The following is a 26,608-nucleotide window of genomic DNA, read 5'->3' on the forward strand; positions in this document are numbered from 1 at the left end:
CTGATTCCTTCCAAATGACTCCTTGTTGAATTTTCGATTTCTAACTTGTTGTGTAATCTTTATGTCCAATGGCCGATGACAACCGATACGTTTTAGCTATAATTTCTCTTCATTTTTGATAGGGATTGAAAAGGATTTGCTAGTAGATTGTCGACAAATGATGATGACTGCTAGCTAAGACTTTGAAAGTAAGATGTTGACATGATCAATCCGATCAAAGCTACTGTACATATAATGTGATTTGACATCATTTTATCTGTGGCCAATGACCTTGACCCTTCTTGGAAGGGCACTTCTAATCTAAGTCTATGACAGGACCCAAAGGGCTCACATTCTTGATGTCTACCCTTACTATAGGCGGTGATGTAGTGTCCCCATGAATGACAGAACACTGAGCCAATCATGGTGCAGTGCTGAGCCAATCACGGTGCAATGTTCCTATTTGCTGCTGGCCTGCCCCACCACCACAGAAGCACTGAGCTCGGCGGAAACACCTGCATTTTGGAGCTGCCTGTTTGTATGCGGCTTTATTAACTCAATGATATATACATATATATTTTTTACATTGTTTGCAAACTGGTATTAATGCAAAAATAGCATGCAGAACAGGCAAGCCCCCCCCCCCAAATCAATAAATATATACAGTACATATATACATATTTATTTATTTTAAAAACATGAATCGCAAAAAGGATGTGAATGTGAGTGTGTGTTGATGCTGTGCAGAGCCTCACCTGCCCTGAATGACGGGTCCCCACTGGAAACAAGCGTTGCTCAACTTACCCCTTTGGCTCAATTTACCCCACTCTCTCCTATTTGATAAAGGCCTCTGCTGCTTTGTGCTATATGGACATGCACAGTATCAACACACACTCACTTTCACATCCTTGACCATAATACATAAGTCAGAACATTGTTGAGCAGGGCTCATTGTGTTGCACTTAGGGCCCCCGACCGCGGATAGTATGTTTGATTCCCGGGCCCATCCGTACGTAAAATGTATGCACACATAACTATAAGTCGCTTCGGATAAAAGCGTCTTCTACATGGCATACTTAGCAGACACTTTTATCCCACTCGTTCCATGGGGATGCTGGCTTATGTTACCTCCTATGCTTCCCACTGTTGTGTTAAATTGGCTGGATATCCTTTGGGTGGTGGACCATTCTTAATACACACAGGAAACTGTTGAGTGTAAAAAAAGAAACAGCAGCTTTTCAGTTCTTGACACAAACTGGTGCGCCTGGCACCTACTACCACACCCCATTCAAAGGTACTTGAATCGTTTGTTTTGCCCAATCACCCTCTGAATGGCACACATTCACAATCCATCAACAACCCCTTGACAACCTCTTCATGTATCTATGAAATGTATTCTAAATGCACATCCGTTGGGTTTTAGACCAGGTCATAGCACTATCTCTGTTACATCTCTAGTTATACATGATGCGGTTAACTGTATGTATAAAAGGCAACATTGTGCTGCCCTTTCATTGACCTGTCAAAGACCTTCGATACTGTTCATTACTCACTGCTAATTCAGAGGTTTTCCTCAATTGGCCTATTTCAGGCTGCCTCTAACTGGTGTAATAGTTACTTGACAGATGGAACTCAATGTGTATCCACTGATGGTGTTAATTGTAGACTCAGCGGAATAACGTTGCCACGAGTAGCACCATAGATATTGAGATGAGCGAGATGCAGGACTTTGGTCTCACACAGTCAGTATCTGCGCATTTGTACAGGTTTGCTTCCTGTTGTTCACAGTGTTGTAGCCAGGGCACCAAATTAGCGGAGAAGTTGAGTCTTGCACTTCAATGCTCTTAGTTGTTGAGGAAATTGACCCACTATGCTGTTTACTTTCTGCATCTACGTCAGATCGCTGAGTGTTCCTTTAAATCAGGTTTTTGGGACATAACGAAAGGTGTTCCACAGGGGTTGATTCTGGGTCCTGTATATTTTACTGTTTACATTAACAATATTGACTTGTCTGTCAAAAATAAAATTGTAACCTGCACTGGAATGCCGATGATACTATTGTGAATGTTATTGCCACCACAGTTGACAAGGCTCTATCTGAACTACAGTCTGCCTTGATTGATATGTTGTCTCTAGAGCACATAAAAATAACTCAGACGGTTTAAGGACTTTGTATGTGCCCATATTGATTGGGTCTTCTGCTTACAAATATCTGGGGGATCTGAAAAGACAAAAAAGCGGTCTTTTAAAAAGCATATCGATGAGAACGTTAATAGGTCATGTCTCTCGCTAAATAGTAGAAAGCAGATGATTCAGTTGACGTTTCCACCAGTCCTAGACTATACCGATATCATTGATATAAATGCAGCTGCCACTTCATTAAATACGAGTTACAGTTTTAGTAATCATTACTGCGTTCTCTACCAGAAACTTGGTTGGCCCTCCTTGATGTCACGTATGTTGATATATTGCTATGTTTTAATTTACGAGGCCCTTTTGCAAAAACTCCCACTGTACCTAAACATCATTACCAACCTTTAGACATACGGTATCAGTTACCACACCCAGTTTCAAGGATGGATGATTCTGGGAAATCCTTTGGTCTCTACTGAGTTACGTAAATCAGCTTTTAGTTTTCTTGCACCTTGTTTGTGGAACAATCTTCAATACGTTCTTAAATTTGATGTTTTGGCGCCTCTAGGGCAGGGTTATTCAACTCTTACAATACCAGGTCCGGAGCCTACTGGTCTTCTGTTCTACCTTATTTACTTTTTTTGCTCTTTTGCACACCAGTATTTCTACTTGCACATCATCCTCTGCATGTTAATTTGTGTTCATTTGCTAAATTGTCATTACTTTGCTACTATGGCCTATTTATTGCCTTACCTCCTCACACCATTTGCACACACTATATATAGACTTTTTTTCTATTGTGTTACTGACTGTACGTTTGTTTATTCCATTTGTAACTCTGTGTTTGTCGCACTGCTTTGCTTTATCTTGGCCAGGTCGCAGTTGTAAATGAGAACTTGTTCTCAACTGGCCTACCTGGTTAAATAAAGGTTATATATATATATATATATATATTTTTTTTTAAATATAAAAAATAAAAAAAATTATTCACCCACCTGGTGTCCCAGGTCTAAATCAGTCCCTGATTAAAGGGGAACAATGTAAAAATGCAGTGGAACTGGCTTTGAGGTCCAGAGTTGAGTTTGAGGGCTCTAGGGCAATTCAGAAAGCTGATTGAGGACCTTATTACTGATGAATGTGTTGGTTTTTATGACTATGTTTTCTTTGTGCTTGCTATTTTTACTTATATTTTGATGTGTGTATTTCTGTAATTTTTGTAATTCAGGGCTCATCTGTGAAAGCGACCTTGGTCTCAGTATGACTCCTTTATAAAATGTAGGTTAAATAGAAAGAAAATTTAACTCTGCTGTCTTAGTGACAGGACAAGTGTGCAGTTAGAACCCCTCCTCACTCACCCAGGCCAGCATTCCTCTGTCAGCAGACACAGGTCTCTCACCCCATCCTATCTTCTCCTTTCCCCCCTCTCTCTCTCTCTCTCTCTCTCTCTCTCTCTCTCTCTCTCTCTCTCTCTCTCTCTCTCTCTCTCTCTCTCTCTCTCTCTCTCTCTCTCTCTCCCTCTCTCTCTTCTCTCTCTCTCTCTCCCTCTATTTATTTCTCTCTCTCTCTCTCTCTCTCCCTCTCTCTTTTTCTCTTCTATTTATTTATTTATTTATCTCTCTCTCTCTCTCTCTCTCTCTCTCTCTCTCTCTCTCTCTCTCTCTCTCTCTCCCTCTCCCCTCCCCCCTCTCTCTTTCTCTCTCCCTCCCTCTCCCTCCCTCCCCCCCCCCTCTCTCTCTTTATTTCAGCTCCTCCAGCCTGCAACCCTATCAGCATTGCTCATACTCAGAGTGTGTGTGGGCATGTGTGGGTGTCAATGGGGAGAGTGTGTGTATGTGTGCCCAGGTGCCAGAGTACGGGCTGAGAGAAATCAGCTCCAGGACATTATAGCTGAAGGAGAGTGGACAGAGCCCTCTAAGGGGGCCCTGACAACTATGGAGCAAACGCATTGAGGGCCCCCCCGCCCCAGAAAGACAAAAAAGACAGACAAACGGACAGAAACACAAAAAAGGGGAAGGTATCACACAATAATGGTGTCAGAAGAGGTTGTAATCACCTTGTCCGGTGGAGCACCATGGGGCTTTCGTCTGCAGGGGGGCGTGGAGCACCAGAAACCACTTCAGGTGGCCAAGGTATGGCTTCAGTGAAAGATAGGATGGTAAAACTGTTACAAAGGATACATTCTGAATAATAGCAGAAAAAAATGGTGGGGGTTCGTTTTTTACGATGACAGTACATTCTATGATATACTGTATGGAGTCTGGAATTAGTGGGATATGAAGGGTTGTGAATGTGGTTCGGATGGAATATTGGCTGCCACCATGGGCAGTGACCGAAAGGCCTGAGGATGACTCATGTGTCTGTTCTGGAATGGGTCTCATGTGTAGACATTGGAGTGATTGATAGAGCTGTTGAACTTTAAAGTTCTACTGCTTGGAATGTACCCATTAAAAAAAAAATCTATATTACTCTGGTCTAAATACTTTAGTATTACTATATTTATATACTATAGTTTTGAATGTAGTGTTGGGATATGGGGGAGGGAATAGGCAGGGTATATGAAAATTAAATACTGTAATATTTAATAATAGTATAATATTTAATATAATAGTTTAAAAAAGTGGTGTTTTTGCAGAGTTTTTCACAGATTATACTGTAGTATTTACTATAGTCTTTTACAGTATACGACAACATTCTATAGTAAGTAATACACATGATCGAGGGATACTACAGTGTAGTATGGTATCCTACAGTTTACTACAGAATTCTATAGTAAGTACTGTAGTATTCCATAGTCAACTGTAGTATTTGTTCATGTGGGTATGTAGCAACCCCTCTCAACCTCCCATGTGGTATGTTTTTTCTTTAATCACCTTTCATATCAGTAGTCATAGATCTTGGGTGTGTAAGAAATAGTGTGTTTCTATGCAGACATATCATTTAGTGCTATGTGGATTTTGATCATGAAGCCCTAATGACATGGGGGAAAAAATATCTAGCTGTAAAATACACATGAAGTACTGTTTTCCATAAAGCTTTTGGTGCATGATTACGCCGATGTTGGACAGATCAGGGTCATCATTTGCAGAAGGTCATCATTGGCTGAGTGGCTGGTTCTCAGTCAGTCACTGCACACATTCACAAGAGGTTATTCAGCTCATCAAAGTTGTCATAGATACTGTACATACAGCATATCAGTTCACAGTTCAGGAAGGATTCACATCAAAGTATATCTGTTGGATCTATTCTCTGCCCATCTGAATAGAAGTCCTTTTTCTAGATAGGTTATTTTAGTGCATACAGTGTACACACACACACACACACACACACACACACACACACACACACACACACACACACACACACACACACACACACACACACACACACACACACACACACACACACACACACACACACACACACACACACACACACACACACACACACACACACACACTGGAACCACATTTACTGAGTGTTAACTGAGAATAGTTTGCTTTTCAACCTGGCTACTCTGGGTTGAGGGGTGACTCACTAAGGTGTGTGTTTCAGCCTAGTGAAGGCTGTATTCTTTGCCAGTGCTCCAAAACAAAGACAAAATACTCTATCTTCACACGCGTCAATGTAATCACTGATGTATCCAGTTTCTACCAGAGTAAAAGGTTCTTATAGGTCAGGGGTATTCAACTCTTACCCTACGAGGTCCGGAGCCTGCTGGTTTTCTCTTCTACCTGATAATTGCACACACCTGGTGTCCCAGGTCTGAAGCAGTCCCTGATTAGAGGGGAACAATGTAAAAATGCAGTGGAACTGGCTCCGAGGTCCAGAGTTGTGTTTGAGGGTTCTAGGTCATGTAGCTTCAACATGCACACGCTCTTGAGATCTCATTGGTTGCATCAACATGACGGCCGTACCCTACTTCCTGAATTGCATAATAGAGAACAATATTATTATTAGAGCCCTTAGAATAATGGTTCCTCAAAAATTGTAGATCATAATCCAACATGGAGGTGAGTTGCACAGGAGCTTAGGACGTCATCTCGCCTTATCTGAACAGACAGCTGTGTCTGTGGTGGCCAATCTGAAAGCGTATGACCCCTGACCTCAGAAATGGAGACGGAATAATCATGTTATGTGTGTGTGTGTGTGTGTGTGTGTGTGTGTGTGTGTGTGTGTGTGTGTGTGTGTGTGTGTGTGTGTGTGTGTGTGTGTGTGTGTGTGTGTGTGTGTGTGTTTGTGTGTGCACATGTGAATCTGCACGTGCGTGTGTGTGTTTTGATACAGGGGCAGCAGCCAGGAGCTAAGACCACAAGGTGACTGATTGACTTATCAATGTCCCCTTGCTCAAGTAGCAACACAAAGTCAGGGCCACTTTGATAGGCTTAACTAACTGGGACCTGTGATATAATTACGGGTCAACAATGTCAGCCCTGAATATTCTTATAGTGATGAATTGGGTTGAACCCTGTATACCCGGCCTCAGATCCAAACAATGAACACGTGCACAGTATTTGTAGCCCTAACCTATTCAATATGCAGATGTTTTCAGTATCATATCCTAGAGTAACCTCTAGGGGTCTAGTATGAATAAATTCCTTTGCAATATACTAGGTACTACACAACTTACATGTACACAGTATAATAGCATAGGACTGGTAAGCTGCTGCCTATCGGTTGACCCTGTACACAAATAGAGGGAGAGTACATGGGGGAGTAGAGGTGCTGGCTAGCATTTCCCTGATAAAGTGGGTAAGAGGGTTTCACTTCTGCCACAGGTTCAAATCAAAATCAAATCAAATTGATTTATATAGCCCTTCGTACATCAGCTGATATCTCAAAGTGCTGTACAGAAACCCAGCCTAAAACCCCAAACAGCAAGCAATGCAGGTGTAGAAGCACGGTTGTGGGCAATGTCTGTAGCACGTCCAAGCTGTCAGAGCAAGTCATCAAGACTAGACATCAAGAGCAGCTTTGTCATGCTCTCCATGCAGTATCACTTTTCATGTAATAGGAGAGATGACAGAGATAAATAGTTAGAGAGGGAGAGTGATCGTTATATAGATAAAGAGATCGTAATGAAGAGAGAGTTTCGTAATGGGTGCTGTTGGCAGTCTCATATTGAATACTGTGTGTGATATTTTGCATCTCTGCTGGTGTAGGTGCGTAAGCGCAGTAAGGCGTGCAGAGCAGGACTGCGGGAGGGGGATGAGCTGGTGTCCATCAACGACCAGCCATGTGGAGGTCTGTCCCACGCCCAGGCCATGACCATAATCGACAACTCCCCAGGAATACTCCACATCCAGGTCAAGAGGTCAGAGAGCAGTTACAATCACCATTGATGGGTCTGTCAAATAACCCTGCTGCTAACACATTGTTTTACATACTATATTAGCATACAGTGCTACTCCATCATAAAGTTTTACTCCATCGTGAAGGGCTACTTCATCATTAACTTCAGGATTGGTGGGTCCCCTACGGAATGGTTGCGCTAACATAGGCTAATGCGATTAGCATGAGGTTGTAAGTAACAAGAACATTTCCCAGGACATAGACATATCTGATATTGGCAGAAAGCTTAAATTCTTGTTAATCTAACTGCACTGTCCAGTTTACAGTAGCTATTACAGTGAAATAATATCATGCTATTGTTTGAGGAGTGCACAGCTTTGAACATGAAAACCTATTAATAAACAAATTAGGCACATTTGGGCAGTCTTGATACACATTTTTGAACAGAAATGCAATGGTTCATTGGATCAGTCTAAAACTTTGCGGATACACTGCTGCCATCTCGCGGCCAAAATCAAAATTGCAACTGGGCTGGAATAATACATTATGGACTTTCTCTTGCATTTGAAAGATGACTAAAGAAAGGTTGTATTATCTTTTACCAGATCTATTGTGTTACATTCTCCTACATTCCTTTCACATTTACACACACTTAAAAGAGTTTCCTTTCAAATGATACCAAGAATATGCATATCCTTACTTCAGAGCCTGAGCTACAGGCAGTTAGATTTGGGTATGGGTATGCGAAAAGGGAAAAAAAAGGGTCCGATCCTTAAGCGGTTTTAAGTTTTACTCCATCATTACATTTGAATCAATCATTAAGTTTTACTCCATCATTAAGTTTTACTCCATCATTACATTTGAATCAATCATTAACTTTTACTCCATCATTCATTTTTACTCCATCATTACGTTTTACTCCATCATTAAGTTTTACTCAATCATTAAGTTTTAATCAAGCATTAAGTTTTACTCAATCATTAAGTTTTAATCAAACATTAAGTTTTACTCCATCATTAAGTGCTAAACCATCATTAAGTGCTACACAAATAGGATAAGCCAGAACAGTATGACCAACAATAGCTAAGTAACTGTGAATTTGCTCCTCCAGGGCGCCGGCAGGCTTCCAGTCCGTGGTGCTATTGACCCGCGCCCCATCACCCCGTATCGACAAAGAGTATCGAGCCACCCTGCGCGCCATGTCCCCCTCCTCCAGACTGCACCACACAGCCACTGTCATGGAGGTCCCCCATGGCAGGTCCTCCCTCCTATCCCCCATGGTGCGCAGATGCCTCACCTCGCCCCCAGGCAGCGAGGCCTACTATGGGGAGACAGACAGTGACGCAGAAGTGGCTGCCAACGAGAGGCAGAGGAGGCAGAAGCACAGAAATCCCAGCAACTTACCCGGAAAAGCCTTCGGTAGAGCCTCCCCGGAGGGAGGGGAGACCTCAGAGTTTAGCGGCTATGACAGTGCCCCAGATGCCCGGGTCTACCCAGGGCTCCTGGGCCACGGGTTACTGGATGGCAGAGGAGGGGGGGAGGGCCTGCCAGGGGTGGCCCGCAGGGAGGTGATCCACCAGCCCCCTCCAGGGATGTGGTCCTCCCAGACCTCCACAGAGACATCCTCCATCATCTCCTCGGTTGAGGACCAGGTCTCAGGGCAGGACAGAGTGATGGAGGAGGACAGAACCTTCCAGGAGCCATCCAACGTTGTCCCACTAGTGTCACCCGAGAGGGCAAAGGAAGCCATGCAGCTGAGCTCCCGTAGGCAGATGGTGCCCATGGTGGGGCCTATAGACACCCCTCTGGACGAGGAGCTCAGTGTCACCTACATGGACAAGGCCAAGCAAGCCAGTGAGTAAACAAATCATGACCCATGGGGTGATACGGGATTTGTTACTGTAATGGCTAGTTGTGGTTGTCACTGCATAACAAATAATATAATAATAATATAATAATATATGCCATTTAGCAGACGCTTTTATCCAAAGCGACTTACAGTCATGTGTGCATACATTCTACGTATGGTGCATACATTCTACGTATTCTACAAATGACATTGTCCTCTCAGGTAAAGGCAGAGTGTTCCCCATGAGGCAGCATTAGTCTGCAAGGGGCCATTTCGAGGCGGTCCCTTCTACGTAGAACAGGGGCTATATTTGTCCCCTGGTTCAGTTGCCCGGTAACCTGAGCACTGCATGTATGAACTGGGAAAAGCATTTCCATGCAGCTGCTATCTGGTATCAAATAGCAGAGTCCTTCTCCCCTGTCTCACTTTCCCTCTTTGACCACTTTTATATATCACTTCTGTCCTTCTCCTCCACTATATTCCCCTCCATTGTTCATGTCTGGCTACATCTCGCTAAGACTGAAATAAAAACAAGGGTACGTTTAAGAAAAACATACATATTTACATGTATAAGTAAGACACGTGTAAAAGTGAGTAAACAAAATATGATCACATTCCATTCATACACATATGAATATACAAAATACACACACGTGGTGTCTTTGGCCGGATGGTTAGGCACCGATACACCAATAGCTAATAATAGTGAGGCGGGGTTGCCCTCTGCTCTGATCAGTCTGTCAGGCAGTTGATGTATGGACCAGTGACCTGGGCTAACAGCTGATGAATGCATGTTTGTGTATCAGAGTTTAAGAGGTTTGCTATGGGATGACGTTTCGTCACAGATGTTTCAAACGCTACACTTAGTCCAAAGGAACACAGAAATGTATGGTTTTCAGATAAGGCCAAGAACGGATCAGTCAAATGAATCAGTTATGTCGGTGTGAGAAAACATATCAGCCACTAAAACTCATTTTGAAAAGCCACCTAAAGCAGGATCACATAAGTAGCTGGAGTCTTTTTGTCAAGCAAAGACGATCCCTGGACAGATGGACTAAATGATTCAAGGGAAATTCCATATATAAAAATGCTTTGTTACAATAACAGAGAATCTCTGTTATCTACTGTAGAGTATGTGATCATTTCATACTTTATGCCAATAATAAACTCCTGACAAAGTACATAAATGGAAAATAATTACATGTCCACCTGTCAGTCGTCAACTTCAGGACAGAAGAAGTTGCTTTTTTAAGAAGTTATTGAAATAAAATGCCATTAATCCCTAGGTGTCCCTAATTACAGGTTGACATTCACATGTCCTGTTCAGGGACACTGCCGGTGACAAATTAAATAACAAATCCTTACATGGTTGGGCACATTGGGATCATAGATTTAGCCTCCCTACGCTAATTAAAACCATAACAAATTAATTGAAATGTACAACCTCTGCCTAGATGATGGGACTTTCTGTTAACACTCACTTTCTGCTATTTGGTGAAGTTAGTAGCTGGGAACTAGGGATGTTTCCATTACCTTGGTTAATGTGAAAAGCCTGTGGCTTGCCAGTCATTTTACCAAATGTGCTCTGGTAGCATCTTAGAAGATGGATGCTTGTTGAAGACTCTCCCTGTTGTTTTTAGAACCTGGTGTCATGCTGAGTTCTCCATTTAAAGGTTACATCTGGTCGTTCATCACTAGTAAAAAAAAATCCCCCTTTACTGTCGTCAATGCATCAAAGTCCACCCTATAAAAGACTATCCCGTGGTATTTTTGTATATAATATGTTAGATTCAGTTCCAATTTAAGTTAATCAGTTCAGATGAATTATAACTCCTATTAAAGAATTGAAAATACATTTCACCCAGAGCTTTTTTAAAGTTGTAGCGACTGGACTGAAACCAGAAATGACCCTAACCAAGATGACATAGAAACAGTAATAGCATTTCTACAGACATGCCCACCCTAAAACATGCTCTCTTACCCCTACAGAACTGAACCGGGGTGACACGGTTCAAGACAAAAAGGTGAAGGAGGCCAGAACCAAGTGCCGCTCTATCGCCTCCCTTCTGACAGACGCCCCCAACCCCAACTCCAAGGGCGTGCTGATGTTCAAGAAGCGCAGGCAGCGCTCCAAGAAGTACACGTTGACCAGCTTCGGCAGCGTGGACGAGGACATGCAGCACAATTCCCCAGAGGAAGATGGTCTCTTCCCAGGAAGCGAGTCGGAGTTTGATGAGGATGGCTTCTCGGCCGCCCCCGACACCACCTGGGACAGTGACTACCTGGATGCGCTGGAGAAGAGGGCGACCGCAGGTGGAGAGCGAGGGGACGGGGCAGAAGATGCCCCCAGTCCCGGCCTGAGTGACATCTCTGGGAAGGGCGCCCAGCTGTTTGAGCAGCAGAGGAAGAGGGCGGCCGAGCACGCCAAGAAGGTGGCTGCCGCCCAACCTCAGATAAGGACCCAATCACCGAACCAACTACAGATCCAGGAGCAGCCTCAGCCATATGCACAGAGCCAGCCCCAGCCAAAAACACAACCACCGATGTACCAGCCTCAGCAGCCTATGGCACCACCGCCCCCTGTAGCCTTCCAGGAGGAGGCTCGGTCTGTGGCAGAGGGGCCTATGGCACCGGCCCCAGCTGCTCCTACTGCCTACAGCATGGCTAATGGAGACGTCGCCTACTCTCCAGTGAGCACGGCTGGCATGGTGATGTCACCCTTGACTGTGGCATCCAACCCAATCACCACCCAAGTGTCGATCTTAACCACTCACATACCTCCACCCCAAACACCGCTGCCAGAACTCTCCTTCAGCTCTGTTCTCAACAGAACAGCCCGCCCCTTCAACCCAGGATTCGTGACCAACCGAGCCGCCACCGCTCCTGTTGTGTTCCGCCCCGTCATCACCAAAAGCGCCCCGCGCCCGGCGACCTCGGTGTCTATTGTAGGACCTCCCTTCTCCACCTCATCAGAGCCGCCTCCAAGTGGAAATCCCGCCTTCTTCTCTCCCCCGTCCTCTGTGTGCAGAGGACCCTTCTCCACCTCAGCCTCAGCACTGGCGACTCATCCTCGTCCTGCCTTCTCTGTGGAGAACCTGGCAGAACCACCCATGCCCTCTGTTCCACAGGCTTCCTTCACAGCCATACCTCCACCCCCAGTACAATTCTCAGGTGGCCCCATACCCCCACCTCCAGGATCATTTGCCAATGTACCCTCAATTCCACCCTCATCACCATTCTCAGGTGCACCCCTACCCCAAGCCCCAGTCTCAGTGGCTCAATCAGCCCCAGCTCCAGTGTCTTTTGACCCCATACACCAACCTCAAGTTTCTGTTGCCCAGATGCCCCAAGCTTCTGTCTCAGTTGTCCCACTCCCAAACCCCACAACTCCAACACCTATACTCAGATCCCCCATATCCAAGGTCCCACCTGCCCCTGGTGGTCGTACCGGCATCCTCCTGGAGGCTCGTCGGCGCAGCGGCAGGAGGCCCATGTTTCAAGTACCTGCTGAGAAGAAGAACTCTCCCAACCCTGACCTGCTGAACATGGTGCAGAACCTGGATGACAGACCCCTCTACAGAAGCTACTCAGAGAGTGTGATGGGCTTTGAGTCTGGTAAAGAAGAAGACCAGGGTGCTGAAGTCTGCCGGGGAAGGATGCCTCCACTGGTGGCCCCCAAACCTAGGGTCATCCACGAGGCCCCTCAGATCCCCCAGGAAGAAGGCAAGGGGGCTCAGCTGTTTGCCCGCAGGCAGAGCCGCATGGACCGGTATGTGGTAGACACTCCACAGGAGACCGCCTACCGGCTGGAGGTCTCCCGCCCAGGGGTCGGGCCCCAGGATGCTCCCAATCCCAATATCAACTCACAGTGGAAGTTATCCCCCAACATCCGCGCTCCCCCGCCTATCGGCTACAACCCTCTGCTGGCCCCTTCCTGTCCTGTGGGGCCACAGAGAGATACCAGCAGGTCTGACAGGGGGGACTGGGGAGGCAAAGGAGGGATCGCCTTTCAGAGGGAGGGAATCAAAGCTCTGGATTTCATGAGAAGGCAGCCTTACCAGCTCAACTCAGCTATGTTCGGGGGTAGTGTTGCCAAGCTGTCGGCGATTCCCTCCTACCAGGACCAGAGGCAGCAGCAGGGAGGGTACACTACTATGGTGGGCAGCACCATGACCCCTCCCAGACAGATCCCAGTCAAAGCGGCCCGTGTGTATGAGATCAAGCGCTTCTCCACACCCACGCCCATGTCAGCCCCGAGCCTAGCCCCCACCGTGATCGCTCCTCGCTCAGCCACAACGCTGGGAGAACGCCTGACTCGCTCCGATATGATCTCTCCAACCCCTGCTCCTCTCTCCCCACCCCCTGCCCATTTCTTTGCCCCAGCTCCTGTCTCTGCCTCACCTTCCGTCCTTGCTCCTACCTATTCAGGGGGCCTGCCTGGACTGCCCAGAATCAATGTTACCCCTGTCCGCAACTCCAACTCCAACTCCATCCCAGCACCCTATCCTGGAGTGTCCTACAGTGGGCTCCAAGGAGCCAAGCAGTTTCAGAGTGCCCCTGAGCTTAGTTTCCTTGCTAACCTTCCCACTCCCCTAAGGGCGAATGCCATGCAGGCGCCAAAACCCCGCTTCATCGCCACCAAGGTGGGCGTCCAGCCGTGTGTGTGGAGACCAGGTGCCATGTGATCAGGTGGGAGTGGGAGACCTTGTCTGTCACTAAAAACTGGTCACATCTCAGCCATAAAACAAATATCTGCAAAACAATAAAGTAATAAGGTGGTCAAATACTGATCAATGAGCTTGTTCCGTACCTAACAAAAATGTTTTTATGAGTGCCTTGCAAAAGTATTCACCCCCCATTTTTCCTATTTTGTTGCATTACAACCTGTAATTTGAATTGATTTTTATTTGGATTTTGTAATGGACATACACAAAATGGTCCAAATTAGTGAAGTGAAATGAAAAGAAAATTACAAACGGAAAAGTGGTGCTTGCATATGTATTTCCTCCCTTTGCTATGAAGCCCCTAAATAAGATCTGGTGCAACCAATTACCTTCAGAAGTCACATAATTTGTTAAATAAAGTCCACCTGTGTGCAATCTAAGTGTCACATGATCTGTCACATGATCTCAGTATATATACACCTGTTCTGAAAGGCCCCATAGTCTGCAACACCACTAAGCAAGGGGCACCACCAAGCAAGTGGCACCATGAAGACCAAGGGGCTCTCCAAAACAGGCCAGGGACAAAGTTGTGGAGAAGTACAGATCAGGGTTGGGTTATAAAAAAAACAGAAACTTTGATCATCCCACAGAGCACCATTAAATCCATTATTAAAAAATTGAAAGAATATGGCACCACAACAAACCTACCAAGAGAGGGCCGCCCACCAAAACTCACAGACCAGGCAAGGAGGGCATTAATCAGAGAGGCAACAAAGAGACCAAAGATAACCCTGAAGGAGCTGTAAAGCTCCACAGCAGAGATTGGAGTATCCGTCCATAGGATCACTTTAAGCCATACACTCCACAGAGGTGGGTTTTACAGAAGAGTGGCCAGAAGAAAAGCCATTGCTTAAAGGAAAATTAAGCAAACACGTTTGGTGGTCACCAAAAGGCATGCGGGAGACTCCCAAAACACATGGAAGAAGGTACTCTGGTCAGATGAGACTAAAATTGAGCTTTTTGGAAAAGCTATGTCTGGCACAAACCCAACACCTCCATCACCCTGAGAATACCATCCCCACAATGAAGCATGGTGGTGGCAGCATCATGCTGTGGGCATGTTTTCCATTGGCAGGGACTGGGAAACTGGTCAGAATTGAAGGAATGGTGGATGGTGCTAAATACAGGGAAATTCTTAAGGGAAACCTGTTTTAGTCTTCCAAAGATTTGAGACTGGGATGGAGGTTCACCTTCCAGCAGGATAATGACCCTAAGCATACTGCTAAAGCATCACTTGAGTGGTTTAAGGGGAAACATTTAAATGTCTTGGAATGGCCGAGTCAAAGCCCAAAACTCTATCAAATTTTCGAACAGACCTCAATCAAATTGAGAATCTGTGGTATGATTTAAAGATTGCTGTACACCAGCAGAACCCATCCGACTTGAAGAATGGGCAAAAATCTTATAGAGACATACCCCAAGAAACTTGCAACTGTAATTGCTGCAAAAGGTGTTTCTACAAAGTATCAACTTTGGGGGGTGAATAGTTATGCACGCTTAAGTTTTCAGTTTTTTTGTCTTATTTCTTGTTTGTTTCACAATTAAAAAAGATTTTGCATCTTCAAAGTGGTAGGCATGTTGTATATATCAAATGATACAAACCTCCCAAAAATCTATTTTAATTCCAGGTTGTAAGGCAACAAAATAGGAAAAATGCCAAGTGGGGTGAATACTTTCACAAGCCACTGTATTAAGTGTGTTGGATTGTAATCATTTGAAACCCTCACTAGAAAGATGGTTGATTGCTGAAACTCAGAAATGTGTTTCCATTCATTTGATTATTTTCAACCCTTTGGTTTGTGCAGGTAATTGGCTATCAAAACGTCACTAAGAACTAGCCTCATACGAACCATCCCTGATCTCGCAAGATCAGGATGGTTTGCATGAGGTAAACTAAGCACTATGATAGACTTTAAATCATAGTCATCCATGTGATTGCAGTCACAAATGAGCTTGCTTGTCGCACATGCTGTTTCTGACGTGTGTTTGTCTGGTTTGTCTGTTGAATCATTGTCTATCAGGACATTTGAATAGAGAATTTGGTCCAGTCACGTCACACATACACAGTCATCTACCCACTGTATGCCTGTCCTGGAGGAGGTTGTGTAAGGCTTATCTTTCTACACAGTCAGCTAAATACTGTTTAAAGGGCCATGGTAGTGAGAAAGTCTGTACTGAATTATTCTTTGAAACTTGAAATGTTGACATGTAGGATTTATTTTAAGAAATATCACAGGAGGATTGCTGAGTTCCTGTGTCTTCCCTCTCTGATGAGAGGACAGAGGAGGAAGAGGTGAGGCAAACACAGAGAGTGGTGAAAACAGGGGGGTTCAGAGCAGCGCTGATTCAATGTGAGCACCATCAGACGAGTGCCAAGCACCATGATGCTTCACTCAGAGGAAACCACTGACATTTGGACCTCTCCAAAAGAGGTCATTGCTCATTTTTCATTGGGCAATGGCTAGGTCTAATATTTAATGGATCTAGGGCTGGAGCTCCCTTCCAGTACACTTAAGCCCTCCTTGGAAGATGAGAGGAGGGAGAAGTTCTGTTAGACCTCTCTGTGTTCTGAGTGTTTGTGTTGGTGGTCAGATCCCTGGCTCCCAGTGGTCAGCGAGAAACGCTATCTGTTTTGGCTGGGCTCGTAGTCAACAGGTGTCTTGCTATCCTGTCACTGCCTATTTGCAGAGCTGATCAGACAGCGAACCGAACTGGATGAACACATTAACCTAGCACTTCCCAGACTAGTGTGCCCTTTCTGGATGTCTGGTGTCCATGCCACCGCTCAAGTTGCATTAAAACAAATGACACTAATGATGGATGTGTATTTTTTTTTGTGACTGAAGTGTTAAAAACACGAGAGGGGCTGTGGATATGGAAGCAGCAGGGACATATGGTCCCTGCCAAATGTTTTAAAGGGGTTTGGTTATAAACCCAGAGTCAAGGTCCTCACTGGCATTTAGAGGAGGGGAGATATGTCAAAGTGTGAAATGAGAGAAAAACTTTAGTTTGGATTTGTCAAGGATTTCCCACAGCCGTTAGAAATGACAAGAAAGTGACTCGGAAAGCCTGGGTTCGTTCTGAGGCCTAGTGAGGGAGGAGGATAGAGAGAGAAGAGGGACAACCACATTGGTGCCTCTGAAACATGGAGGTGATCAGGTAGTGTATAAAATGGGAGAGTTGACAGAGAATGAACCCAATCATGAATGGGACCATAACCGTAACAGCTGATGGCAATTAACTGCAAATACATACAGGCTTTTGGATATGGATACGACCCCCATTCACTGACAGGGTTCATGACTCATACCTTTCTGATGGTGGTAAATGGTTGTTATTTTTAGTTGTTTTTCAAATGTATAAATCTAATTTAACCCAACAGGGTTGTGTTGTGTTTATGTCATTATGGGTTTTAAAGTATGCAATATGTTGTGCATATGTGTAAAAATACAATAATAGACCTATAATTTGAGTGTGAAAATGTCTGTTAATAATGAAGCCGCAGTAAGAGCTTTTCACTGACTGAGAGATAAGCCTTTTTTAGAGGAATAAAACATAGACATGTCTCCAATTGTCTGAATCATTTGATTCCACACTGCTCCCTGTCGTTCACTGTGTGACACTGCAATTATCAGATACACAATATTATTGTACGACAGAAAACCAGTCTAGAACAGGGTAGAAATCGACATGCAAACACAATGCCTTGTTTCCCCAAAACAACACATTTTTATCCAATTCAATTACACCATCGGAGTATCTATCGTCTGTCTCTCTGTTTTAGAGAATGCCCATGTGATATTCAAAACATTTACAGTAAACCCAATTATAACACAGATTCTACAGCCAGAAATGTGTCTTTAAATTGTAAAAGGTAGCCTAACAAACAATGCACAACTGAGCAAGAGAACAAGTACATTAGAGTGTCTAGTTTGAGAAACACACGCCTCACAAGTACTCAACTAGCAGCTTCATTAAATAGTACCCTCAAAACACCAGTCTCAACGTCAACAGTAAAGAGGCGACTCCGGGATGCTGGCCTTCTAGGCAGAGTTCCTTTTTCCACTGTCTGTGTTATTTTGCCTATCTTATATTTTTTTAATTGGCCAATCTGAGATATGGCTTTTTATTTGCAACTCTGCCTAGAAGGCCATCATCCCAGAGTCGCCTCTGTGTTTCCCTTTGTCGTCTGTAATAGTTTGCAAGCCCTGCCACATTCGACGAGCGTCGGAGCCGGTGTAGTACGATTCGATCTTTGTCCTGTAGAAGCAGCTAATCTTCCTTATTTATATATTCAGAAAACAAATTTGAAAATGGTGGGGGGATAGCACTACTCATGTTTATGCAACCTTATAATCACCCTTTGAATACTTCCAGAACCAACTTGAGAAAATCTACAATAGTCTTCAGTGATATGGGTGGGTGCATGTGACATTGCACAGTAGTGAACTGGTTTATTTCTACTTGATTGCATTTTTCTTCTTGATTTCAATATGGAAGAGAAAAGGTACTGTTGTTTGTATGTACTGTTTCTTGATGAGTAAAAGGCCAAATTATTATTTACATTTGAATAATTGTGTTATTCTTATACCATATTGGTGAAACAATAGTAGCAGTTCATTCAATCGGGGGAGGTGAGCAGGCATGGGGGGGCACAGTATGTTCCCTCCACAGGAGAATTGTGGCACCTTAATAGGGAAGGATGGGCTCGTGCTACTGGCTGGAGCGGAATAGGTTGAATCAATCTATCAAATGTATTTATAAAGCCCTTTTTACATCAGCCGATGTCACAAAGTGTTGTACAGAAACCCAGCCTAAAACCCCAAACAGCAAGCAATGCAGATGTAGAAGCCCGGTAGCTAGGAAAAACTCCCTAGTAAGGCCGGAACCTAGGAGGAACCAGGCTCCGAGGGGTGGCCAGTCCTCTTCCGACTGTACCGGGTGGAGATTATAACAGAACATGGCCAAGATATTCAAACGTTCATAGATGACCAGCAGAGTCCGATATTAATAATCACAGTGGTTGTAGAGGGTGCAACAGGTCAGCACCTCAGGAGTAAATGTCAGTTGGCTTTTCATAGCCGATCATTCAGAGTAAGACACAGCAGGTGCGGAAGAGAGAGAGAGAGTCCAAAACATCAGGTCCAGGACAGGTGGCACGTCCGGTGAACAGGTCAGGGTTCGGTAGCCGCAGGCAGAACAGTTGAAACTGGAGCAGCAGCATGACCAGGTGGACCGGGGAGAGCAAGGAGTCATCAGGCCAGGTAGTCCTGAGGCTCAGGTCCTCCCAGAGAAGAGAGAGAGAAAGAGAGAGATAAGGAGAAAGAGAGAAAAAGAGATAGAATTAGAGGGAGCATACTTAAATTCACACAGGACACCGGATAAGACAGGAGAAATACTCCAGACATAACAGACTGAACCTAGCCCCCGACACAAATTATTGCAGCATAAATACTGGAGGCTTTGACAAGAGGGGTCGGGGGACACTGTGGCCCTGTTCGACGATACCCCCGGACAGGGCCAAACAGACAGGATCTAACCCCACCCACTTTGCCAAAGCACAGCCCCCACACCACTAGAGGGATATCTTCAACCACCAACCTACTACCTCGAGACAAGGCCGAGTATAGCCCACAAAGATCTCCCCCACGGCACGAACCCGGGGGGGGGGGGGCACCAACCCGAACAGGAAGATCACGTCAGTGACTTAACCCACTCCAGTGACGCACCAGTAAGCCAGTGACTCAGCCCCTGTAATAGGGTTAGAGGCAGAGAATCCCAGTGGAGAGAGGGGAACTGGCCAGGCAGAGACAGCAAGGGCAGTTCGTCGCTCCAGTGCCTTTCCGTTCACCTTCACACCCCTGGGCCAGACTACACTCAATCATAGGACCTACTGAAGAGATGAGTCTTCAATAAAGACTTAAAGATTGAGACCGAGTCTGCATCTCTCACATGGATAGGCAGAACATTACATAAACATTTAGCCCTGCCTCCAGCTGTTTGCTTAGAAATTCTAGGCACAGTAAGGAGGCCTGCGTGTTGTGACCATAGCGTATGTGCAGGTATGTACGCCAGGTAGGTACGGACCAAATTACAAAGATAGGTAGGAGCAAGGCCGACAGATAAGATCTAAACCAGGCCAGAACTTGTCCATGTAGACCAATTTGGGAATCCAATCTCTCCAAAAGAATGTGGTGATCGATGGTATCAAAAGCAGCACTAAGGTCTAGGAGCATGAGGACAGATGCAGAGCCTTGTTCTGATGCCATTAAAAGGTAATTTCCACCTTCACGAGTGCAGTCTCAGTGCTATGATGGGGTCTAAAACCAGACTGAAGTGTTTCGTATAAATTGTTTGTCTTCAGGAAGGCAGTGAGTTGCCGCGAAACAGCTTTTTCATGTTTTGAGAGGAATGGGAGATTTGATATAGGCCGATAGTTTTTTATATTTTTTGGGTCAAGGTTTAGCTTTTTCAAGAGAGGCTTTATTACTGCCACTTTTAGTGAGTTTGGTACACATCCAGTGGATAGGGAGCCGTTTATTATATTCAACAAAGGACGGCCAAGCACAGGAAGCAGCTCTTTCAGTAGTTTATTTGGAATAGGTTCCAGTATGCAGCTTGAAGGTTTAGAGGCCAAGACTATTTTCATTAATGTGTCAAGAGATATAATATTAAAAAAACGTACGTGTCTCCCTTGATCCTAGGTCCTGGCAGTGTTGAGCAGACTCAGGACAACTGAGCTTTGGAGAAATACACAGATTTAAAGAGGAGTCCATAATTTGCTTTCTAATGATCATGATCTTTTCGTCAAAGAAGTTTATGAATTTATCACTGCTGAAGTGAAAGCCATCCTTTCTTTTTTGAGTTTGAGTTTATTTTTTATTTTTACAGGGACAGTGCACATTAATCAACGTTTCAGTAAAAGTGTCGGTTTTAGCCAGCCGGCTAATTTTCAACCGCAGTCCCTGGGCAGGTTATTAAAAACAATTACAATATAGACAATAGCAACATAGAACAAGCAAGACATAGCAACATAGGACAAGCAAGACATAGCATACAGACAGAGCAACATAGAACAAAAAGCAGCAAGACAAAATTCATAAAAGCAACAAAGTGTTTCCACACCTCACAAGCTACAGACAACATGGAAAGCGGCAACACACAGCTAGGGACCATGTTCACAAATCTGATTGACCTTTAGCCATGTCTTCAAGCATTTTGTGAAAGTGTGATATGTGGTGCAGTTATGTGTGTCTGATGGCAGTGTATTCCAGACATGGGAAGCTCTCACAGAGAATGCAGATTTACTAAAGGTGCTTTTCCTTAGGGGAACTATACAGTCACCTCTCATGGCAGACCTTGTGGATCTGCTGCCATATGTCTGGGTTTTCTGTTTAACAAAAATATTGAGTGGAGGTAGGAGCCAGGCCATTAAGGATCTTGAATACAAGACATGCGTCGGTGTATTGCACAAAATTTTCCCAACTCAAGAGCTCATGCTTTCTAAGGATGTGACAATGATGATGGCTATTGGGCTTCCTATCAAGCACTTTGAGAGCCTGTTTGTAGACAGACTGAATAGGTTTTAATGTTGTACAGCAAGCTTGGGCCCAACTCGTCAAGCAGTATGTTAAGTGGGGGAGTATCATAGATTTGAAGTACAGTTTTGCTACCTCTGTAGTCAAACAATTTCGTATAAATCGAAAATTAGCTAGGTTGAATTTAGTTATTTGAATGACCTTTTTCACATGCTTTTTAAAAGAGAGGTTGGAATCAAGTATGATGCCAAGGTACTTAAAATCGGATACCACCTGGAGCTTCTCCCCTGACACATAGACATCTGGCTCAGTAGCATCTGTTGCCCTCTTTGTGAAGAACATGCAAACAGTTTTTTTCACATTGAGATGCAAACATGAGTCACTGAGCCACTTTGTAATCTGGACCATTACAGTAGTGAGTTCTTGTGCAGCTTGTTGTTTGCTCTTTGCATGCACATATATCACTGTATCAGCTGCATACATTTGAACTTCAGACCCAGTACAGACAGAAGGCAGATCATTAATGTACAGGCTGAACAGGAGGGGCCCCAGTATTGACCCTTGGGGCACGCCCACATCATAGCTACGAGTGGGCGACAGCTCATTGCTCACTCTGACACACTGAGTTCTGCCTTCAAGGTATGATTTCATCCATCTCAAGGCATCAGGGGAAAAGTTGAACTTGGACAATTTTGTGATGAGAATCTCATGGTTAACAGTATCAAAAGCCTTCCTTAGGTCCAGAAACACAGCCCCAACAGCACCCCCTTTGTCCATCTTGGACTTCACATTTTCCAGAAGAAAGCAGTTGGCCGTTTCTGTGGAGTGTTTCGCTCTGAAACCAAACTGCATGGAGTGTAATGTGAAGGGGCTGTTGTTGAGGTGGGCAATCAGTTGTTCTGCGACACACTTTTTTTCCTGATTTAAAGATGGCCGTTATTATGGCCTACTTCCATACACTTGGAAACACACCGAGACCAATAGATGTGTTGGTGACCTTAGTAATGGGGCCAATGAGTGACTCTTTGTAGTTTTTAAGAAAGGTAGAGTCCATCCGAAACACATCTTTGGCTTTAGAGTTCTTTAGTGAGCTAATCACCTTGTTCACCTTTGACTCAGAAACCTCCCTTATGATGAAGACAGGTTGAGTGTCATTCACTAGCAATGAGCCCAAGAAACCAGTGGAGGGGTTCTGTGTCAGTACCCTGACAGAGTCAATAAAGTAGGAATTGAAGGCTATTGCTATGTCGACTGCATCCTGTGTTAGATTGTTATTCACCATGATTTCTAGTCTTTTTGCAGTGTTACTATGGTCTTTCCCTGTTAACTTTTTTACATTCTCCCAGATCAATTTAGAATTTCCCTTTGCTTCACCAATTATGTTAATAAAAAAGTTTGCCTTGGCCTGTCTGATTTCTTTCATCACCTTATTTCTCAACATGGTAAACCTACGTCTGTCATGCTCTAATTTAGATTTTAGGGCTATTTTTAGAGCAAAATCTCGTTCTTTCATCAATTTCCAGATTTCCCCATTTAGCCAAGGAAGAGTGCTCTTTTGGCCAGGTTTGGATTTGATTTTCTTTAGGAAGCCATTTATTGTAGTCTGGATTGTGGATAGAAAAACCTGACTATCAGCTTCCACGTATGTATAGGACAAGAGATCATTCCAGTTTATTCCCTTAATTGCTTTTTCAAAATAGTTTAATTCACTCTTAGGTATTCTGAGTTGATCTGGCTTTCTAACAGTAGAGAGGTTAAACCTGCTCTTAGACAGCTTTCTGGCTATAAGTGTCAGATTATGATCAGACAGCCCAGTAACCATATTGAATGATTTAGTCACTCTCTCTGGTTTATTACTGAACACCAAATCAATCTGTGTTTTAGAGCAACAAGTCACCCTGGTTGGCCCTTTAACTAGCTGTGTAAGGTCAAAGGTATTAGTGATCCGTTTGAGGGTTTTTCTACAACACTTGTCTTAATAATTAATGTTAAAATCTCCCATTAAGATGACCTCTTTCCCAAAATCACATTCCCTAAGCATGGTATTAAACTGATCAAAAAACACACTTTTGGTGGAAGGTGGCCTATACATTCCAATGAGGGTAAAAGACATTTGGGGAGACAGTGTAACGTTCAGGCCGATACATTCTAGTTCATTATCACATGACCACTCAATTTGTTTACATCGGATATGTTCTTTAATGTAAATCATCACACCCCCTCCTCTTCCTTCAAACCTGAATGCACTGTATATATTAAGGAAATCTATACTGTAAATTTTATATATAGAGTGTATATTATATATGTGGTATATATTTGATCTTTTTTCACTGCAGCTGCCAACCATAGGAAGACTCAGGAGCCCGCTCTCAATGAGTGTAGACAGCCTGCTGCTATTCATCAGATGGGGGGAGAACAGGATGGAGGGGGCCGATGTGGGTAACTGGGGGACCATTCCTTGATTGGGTAACCGATTAAAAAAAAAAAACTATACAAATCAATGTGACTGGTCAATTGTGTGAGTCAGGGGCTGGGCCCAAGATCATAGGGGGTCCAAGAGACAAAATAATATAATAATGACCTACTTTTTAAAATTATTATTTTTTTATCCAACCAAAGGAGCCCGCTCTCAATGTTCAAAATACACTAGAGAGCATAACTTATAATCATTTAGCCATGATTTGTTGATTGCCCAGGGTCAATCTCTAGAGAACAGTGAAATTCTAACAACCACTCACCACATGATGGTGCTATGGGCTATATTTTCAACAGATTTTGAAACCCAACAGCACTGGGGCACAACTCATTTGAGGGTACTACAAACCCATATTGTGTATCTATGCTACAGACACACAGTCTGGTGGAGCATTTAGCTGGCATGTTTTCCACTTGTAATCCTGCCACTTATATATAGGGCTGTGAAAAGTATTTATGGCTGATCAACACTCATTTTTACATTGCAGTCAGAATACAATTAAACATGGTAATGGTAGAATTACAGTAGTAGCCAATATCTGTTACGGATAAACCAAGACTGTAATGTTGAGTCCAGAAAAAAAACAGAACTGGGTCCAATGCAGAGGTCGAGGTTTTAAGATAAAAATGAGAATTATGGGAAATAAATTAGGGATATCCATTCTCACCTGGGAAATCCACTGGGAGTGCGTTATACAATATATCATGCCAGCAGTTTATATTTGTGATTAATGGATCCATTTCCTATAACACAACAATTCCCCATAACACAACACTACCATTCCAGAGTTTCATTCAATCTTAGCCCAGCTCCTGGTGATAACAGTGAAGCACTGCAAGGTAAGGTCACAGTTATGACACTAAAGACGCCTTTCTACCGACTCTGAAAAACACCAAAAGAAAGATGCCCAGGGTCCCTGCTCATCTGCGTGAACATACCTTAGGTATGCTGAAAGGAGGCATGAGGACTGCAAATGTGGCCAGGGCAATAAATTGCAATGTCCGTACTGTGAGATGCCTAAGACAGCGCTACAGGGAGACAGGACGGACAGCTGATCATCCTCGCAGTGGCAGACCACATGTAACAACACCTGCACAGAATCAGTACATCCGAACATCACACCTACGGGACAGGTGAAGGATAGCAACAACAACTGCCTGAGTTACACCAGAAAGGCACAATCCCTCCATCAGTGCTCAGACTGTCCCCAATAGGCTGAGAGAGGCTGGACTGAGAGCTTGCAGGCCTGTTGTAAGGCAGGTCCTCACCAGACATCGCAGGCAAAAACGTTGCCTATGGGAACAAACCCACCGTCGCTGGACCAGACAGGACTGGCAAAAAGTGCTCTTCACTGACAAGTTGCACCAGGGGTGATGGTTGAATTCGTGTTTATCGTTGAAGGAATGAGCGTTATACCGAGGGCTGTACTCTGGTGCGGGATTGATTTGGAGGTGGAAGGTCTGTCATGGTCTGGGGCGGTGTGTCACAGCATCATCGGTCTGAGCTTGTTGTCATTGCAGGCAATCTCAACACTGTGCATTACAGGGAAGTCATCCTCCTCCCTCATGTGGTACCCTTCCTGCAGGCTCATCTTGACATGACCCTCCAACATGACAATGCCACCAGCCATACTGCTTGTTCAGTGCGCGATTTCCGGCAAGACAGGAATGTCAGTGTTCTGCCATGGCCAGCGAAGAGCCCGGATCTCAATGCCATTGAGCACGTCTGGGACCTGTTGGATCGGAGGGTGAGGGCTAGGGCCATTCCCCACAGACATGTCCGGGAACTTGGAGGTGCCTTGGTGGAAGAGTGGGGTAGCATCTCACAGCAAGAACTGGCAAATCTGATGCAGTCCATGAGGACCCCCCCTTTGTACAGGGACACAGTGTTCCATTGCTGTTAGTCACATGTATGTGGATCTTGTTCAGTTTATGTATCAGTTGTTGAATCCTGTTATTTTCATACAAATATTTGCACATGTTAAGTTTGCTAAAAATAAACACAGTTGACAGTGAAAAGACGTTTTTTTTTGTTTTGCTGAGTTGATGTCACTCCCTTTGGTATCTTCCCCAGTCGTCATTGTTTCTGTTTCTGTTCTATGTCTGTGCGCTGTTCGTGTTTCTTGTTTTGTTCTTTCATTTATTAAATGTTTTCACTCCCTGAACTTGCTTCCCAACTTTCAGCGTACATCGTTACAGAATGACAACTCATCAAAGGGAAGCATCAGGGAACGTCTTTTTGTTTCTGTGTTGGGGGTGATGTCGGGTCCGGGTGTTGGAGCCGGAGCTACCTGCTTCCCATGCCGAAGCTGGCATGCTAGGAGTTACCATATACTTCCAGTCATTGCGCTAATGCCAGTTAGCAATTACACTAACACTAGTTAGCAACTTCCTTCAAATTTCATGCAGAGATATAAAAATGGTATCCACAAGTTCACATGACTCTGGGGAAGTAGATAAAGGGATTCATTGCCAACATCCTGAATTATCCCTTTAAGCAATGGTGAGAGCTGTGGATGTGTCTGAGCCAACAAATCAGCACCCACTTTGGTTTAGGCAGCTATATGACCATGAATGCCACACAACAGCAAGGGCGCCCCTGCCTGGCAGAAAAGTGACAA

At 44.3% G+C, this 26,608-nt stretch overlaps 1 protein-coding gene across 1 annotated transcript; it reads left to right on the top strand.

Moving 5' to 3' along the window:
* Nucleotides 1–3,887: 3,887 nt before the first annotated feature.
* On the top strand, nt 3,888–17,540 carry LOC118400906 (synaptopodin 2-like protein). Its single transcript, XM_035797911.2, has 4 exons — nt 3,888–4,241; nt 7,272–7,423; nt 8,513–9,255; nt 11,240–17,540. The coding sequence occupies exons 1-4, from the start codon at nt 4,140–4,142 to the stop codon at nt 13,933–13,935; spliced, it is 3,693 nt and encodes a 1,230-aa protein (XP_035653804.1). The 5' UTR covers nt 3,888–4,139; the 3' UTR covers nt 13,936–17,540.
* Nucleotides 17,541–26,608: the final 9,068 nt, after the last annotated feature.

The sequence above is a fragment of the Oncorhynchus keta genome, chromosome 2 (assembly GCF_023373465.1).
Source record: "Oncorhynchus keta strain PuntledgeMale-10-30-2019 chromosome 2, Oket_V2, whole genome shotgun sequence".
Lineage (NCBI taxonomy): Eukaryota > Metazoa > Chordata > Actinopteri > Salmoniformes > Salmonidae > Oncorhynchus > Oncorhynchus keta.

Coding starts and splice junctions, on each gene's coding strand:
- LOC118400906 (XM_035797911.2), top strand. CDS start 4,140: ATGGTGTCAGAAGAGGTTGTAATCACCTTGTCCGGTGGAGCACCATGG. Junction 4,242..7,271: donor AACCACTTCAGGTGGCCAAG/GTATGGCTTCAG, acceptor CTGCTGGTGTAG/GTGCGTAAGCGCAGTAAGGC. Junction 7,424..8,512: donor CTCCACATCCAGGTCAAGAG/GTCAGAGAGCAG, acceptor TTGCTCCTCCAG/GGCGCCGGCAGGCTTCCAGT.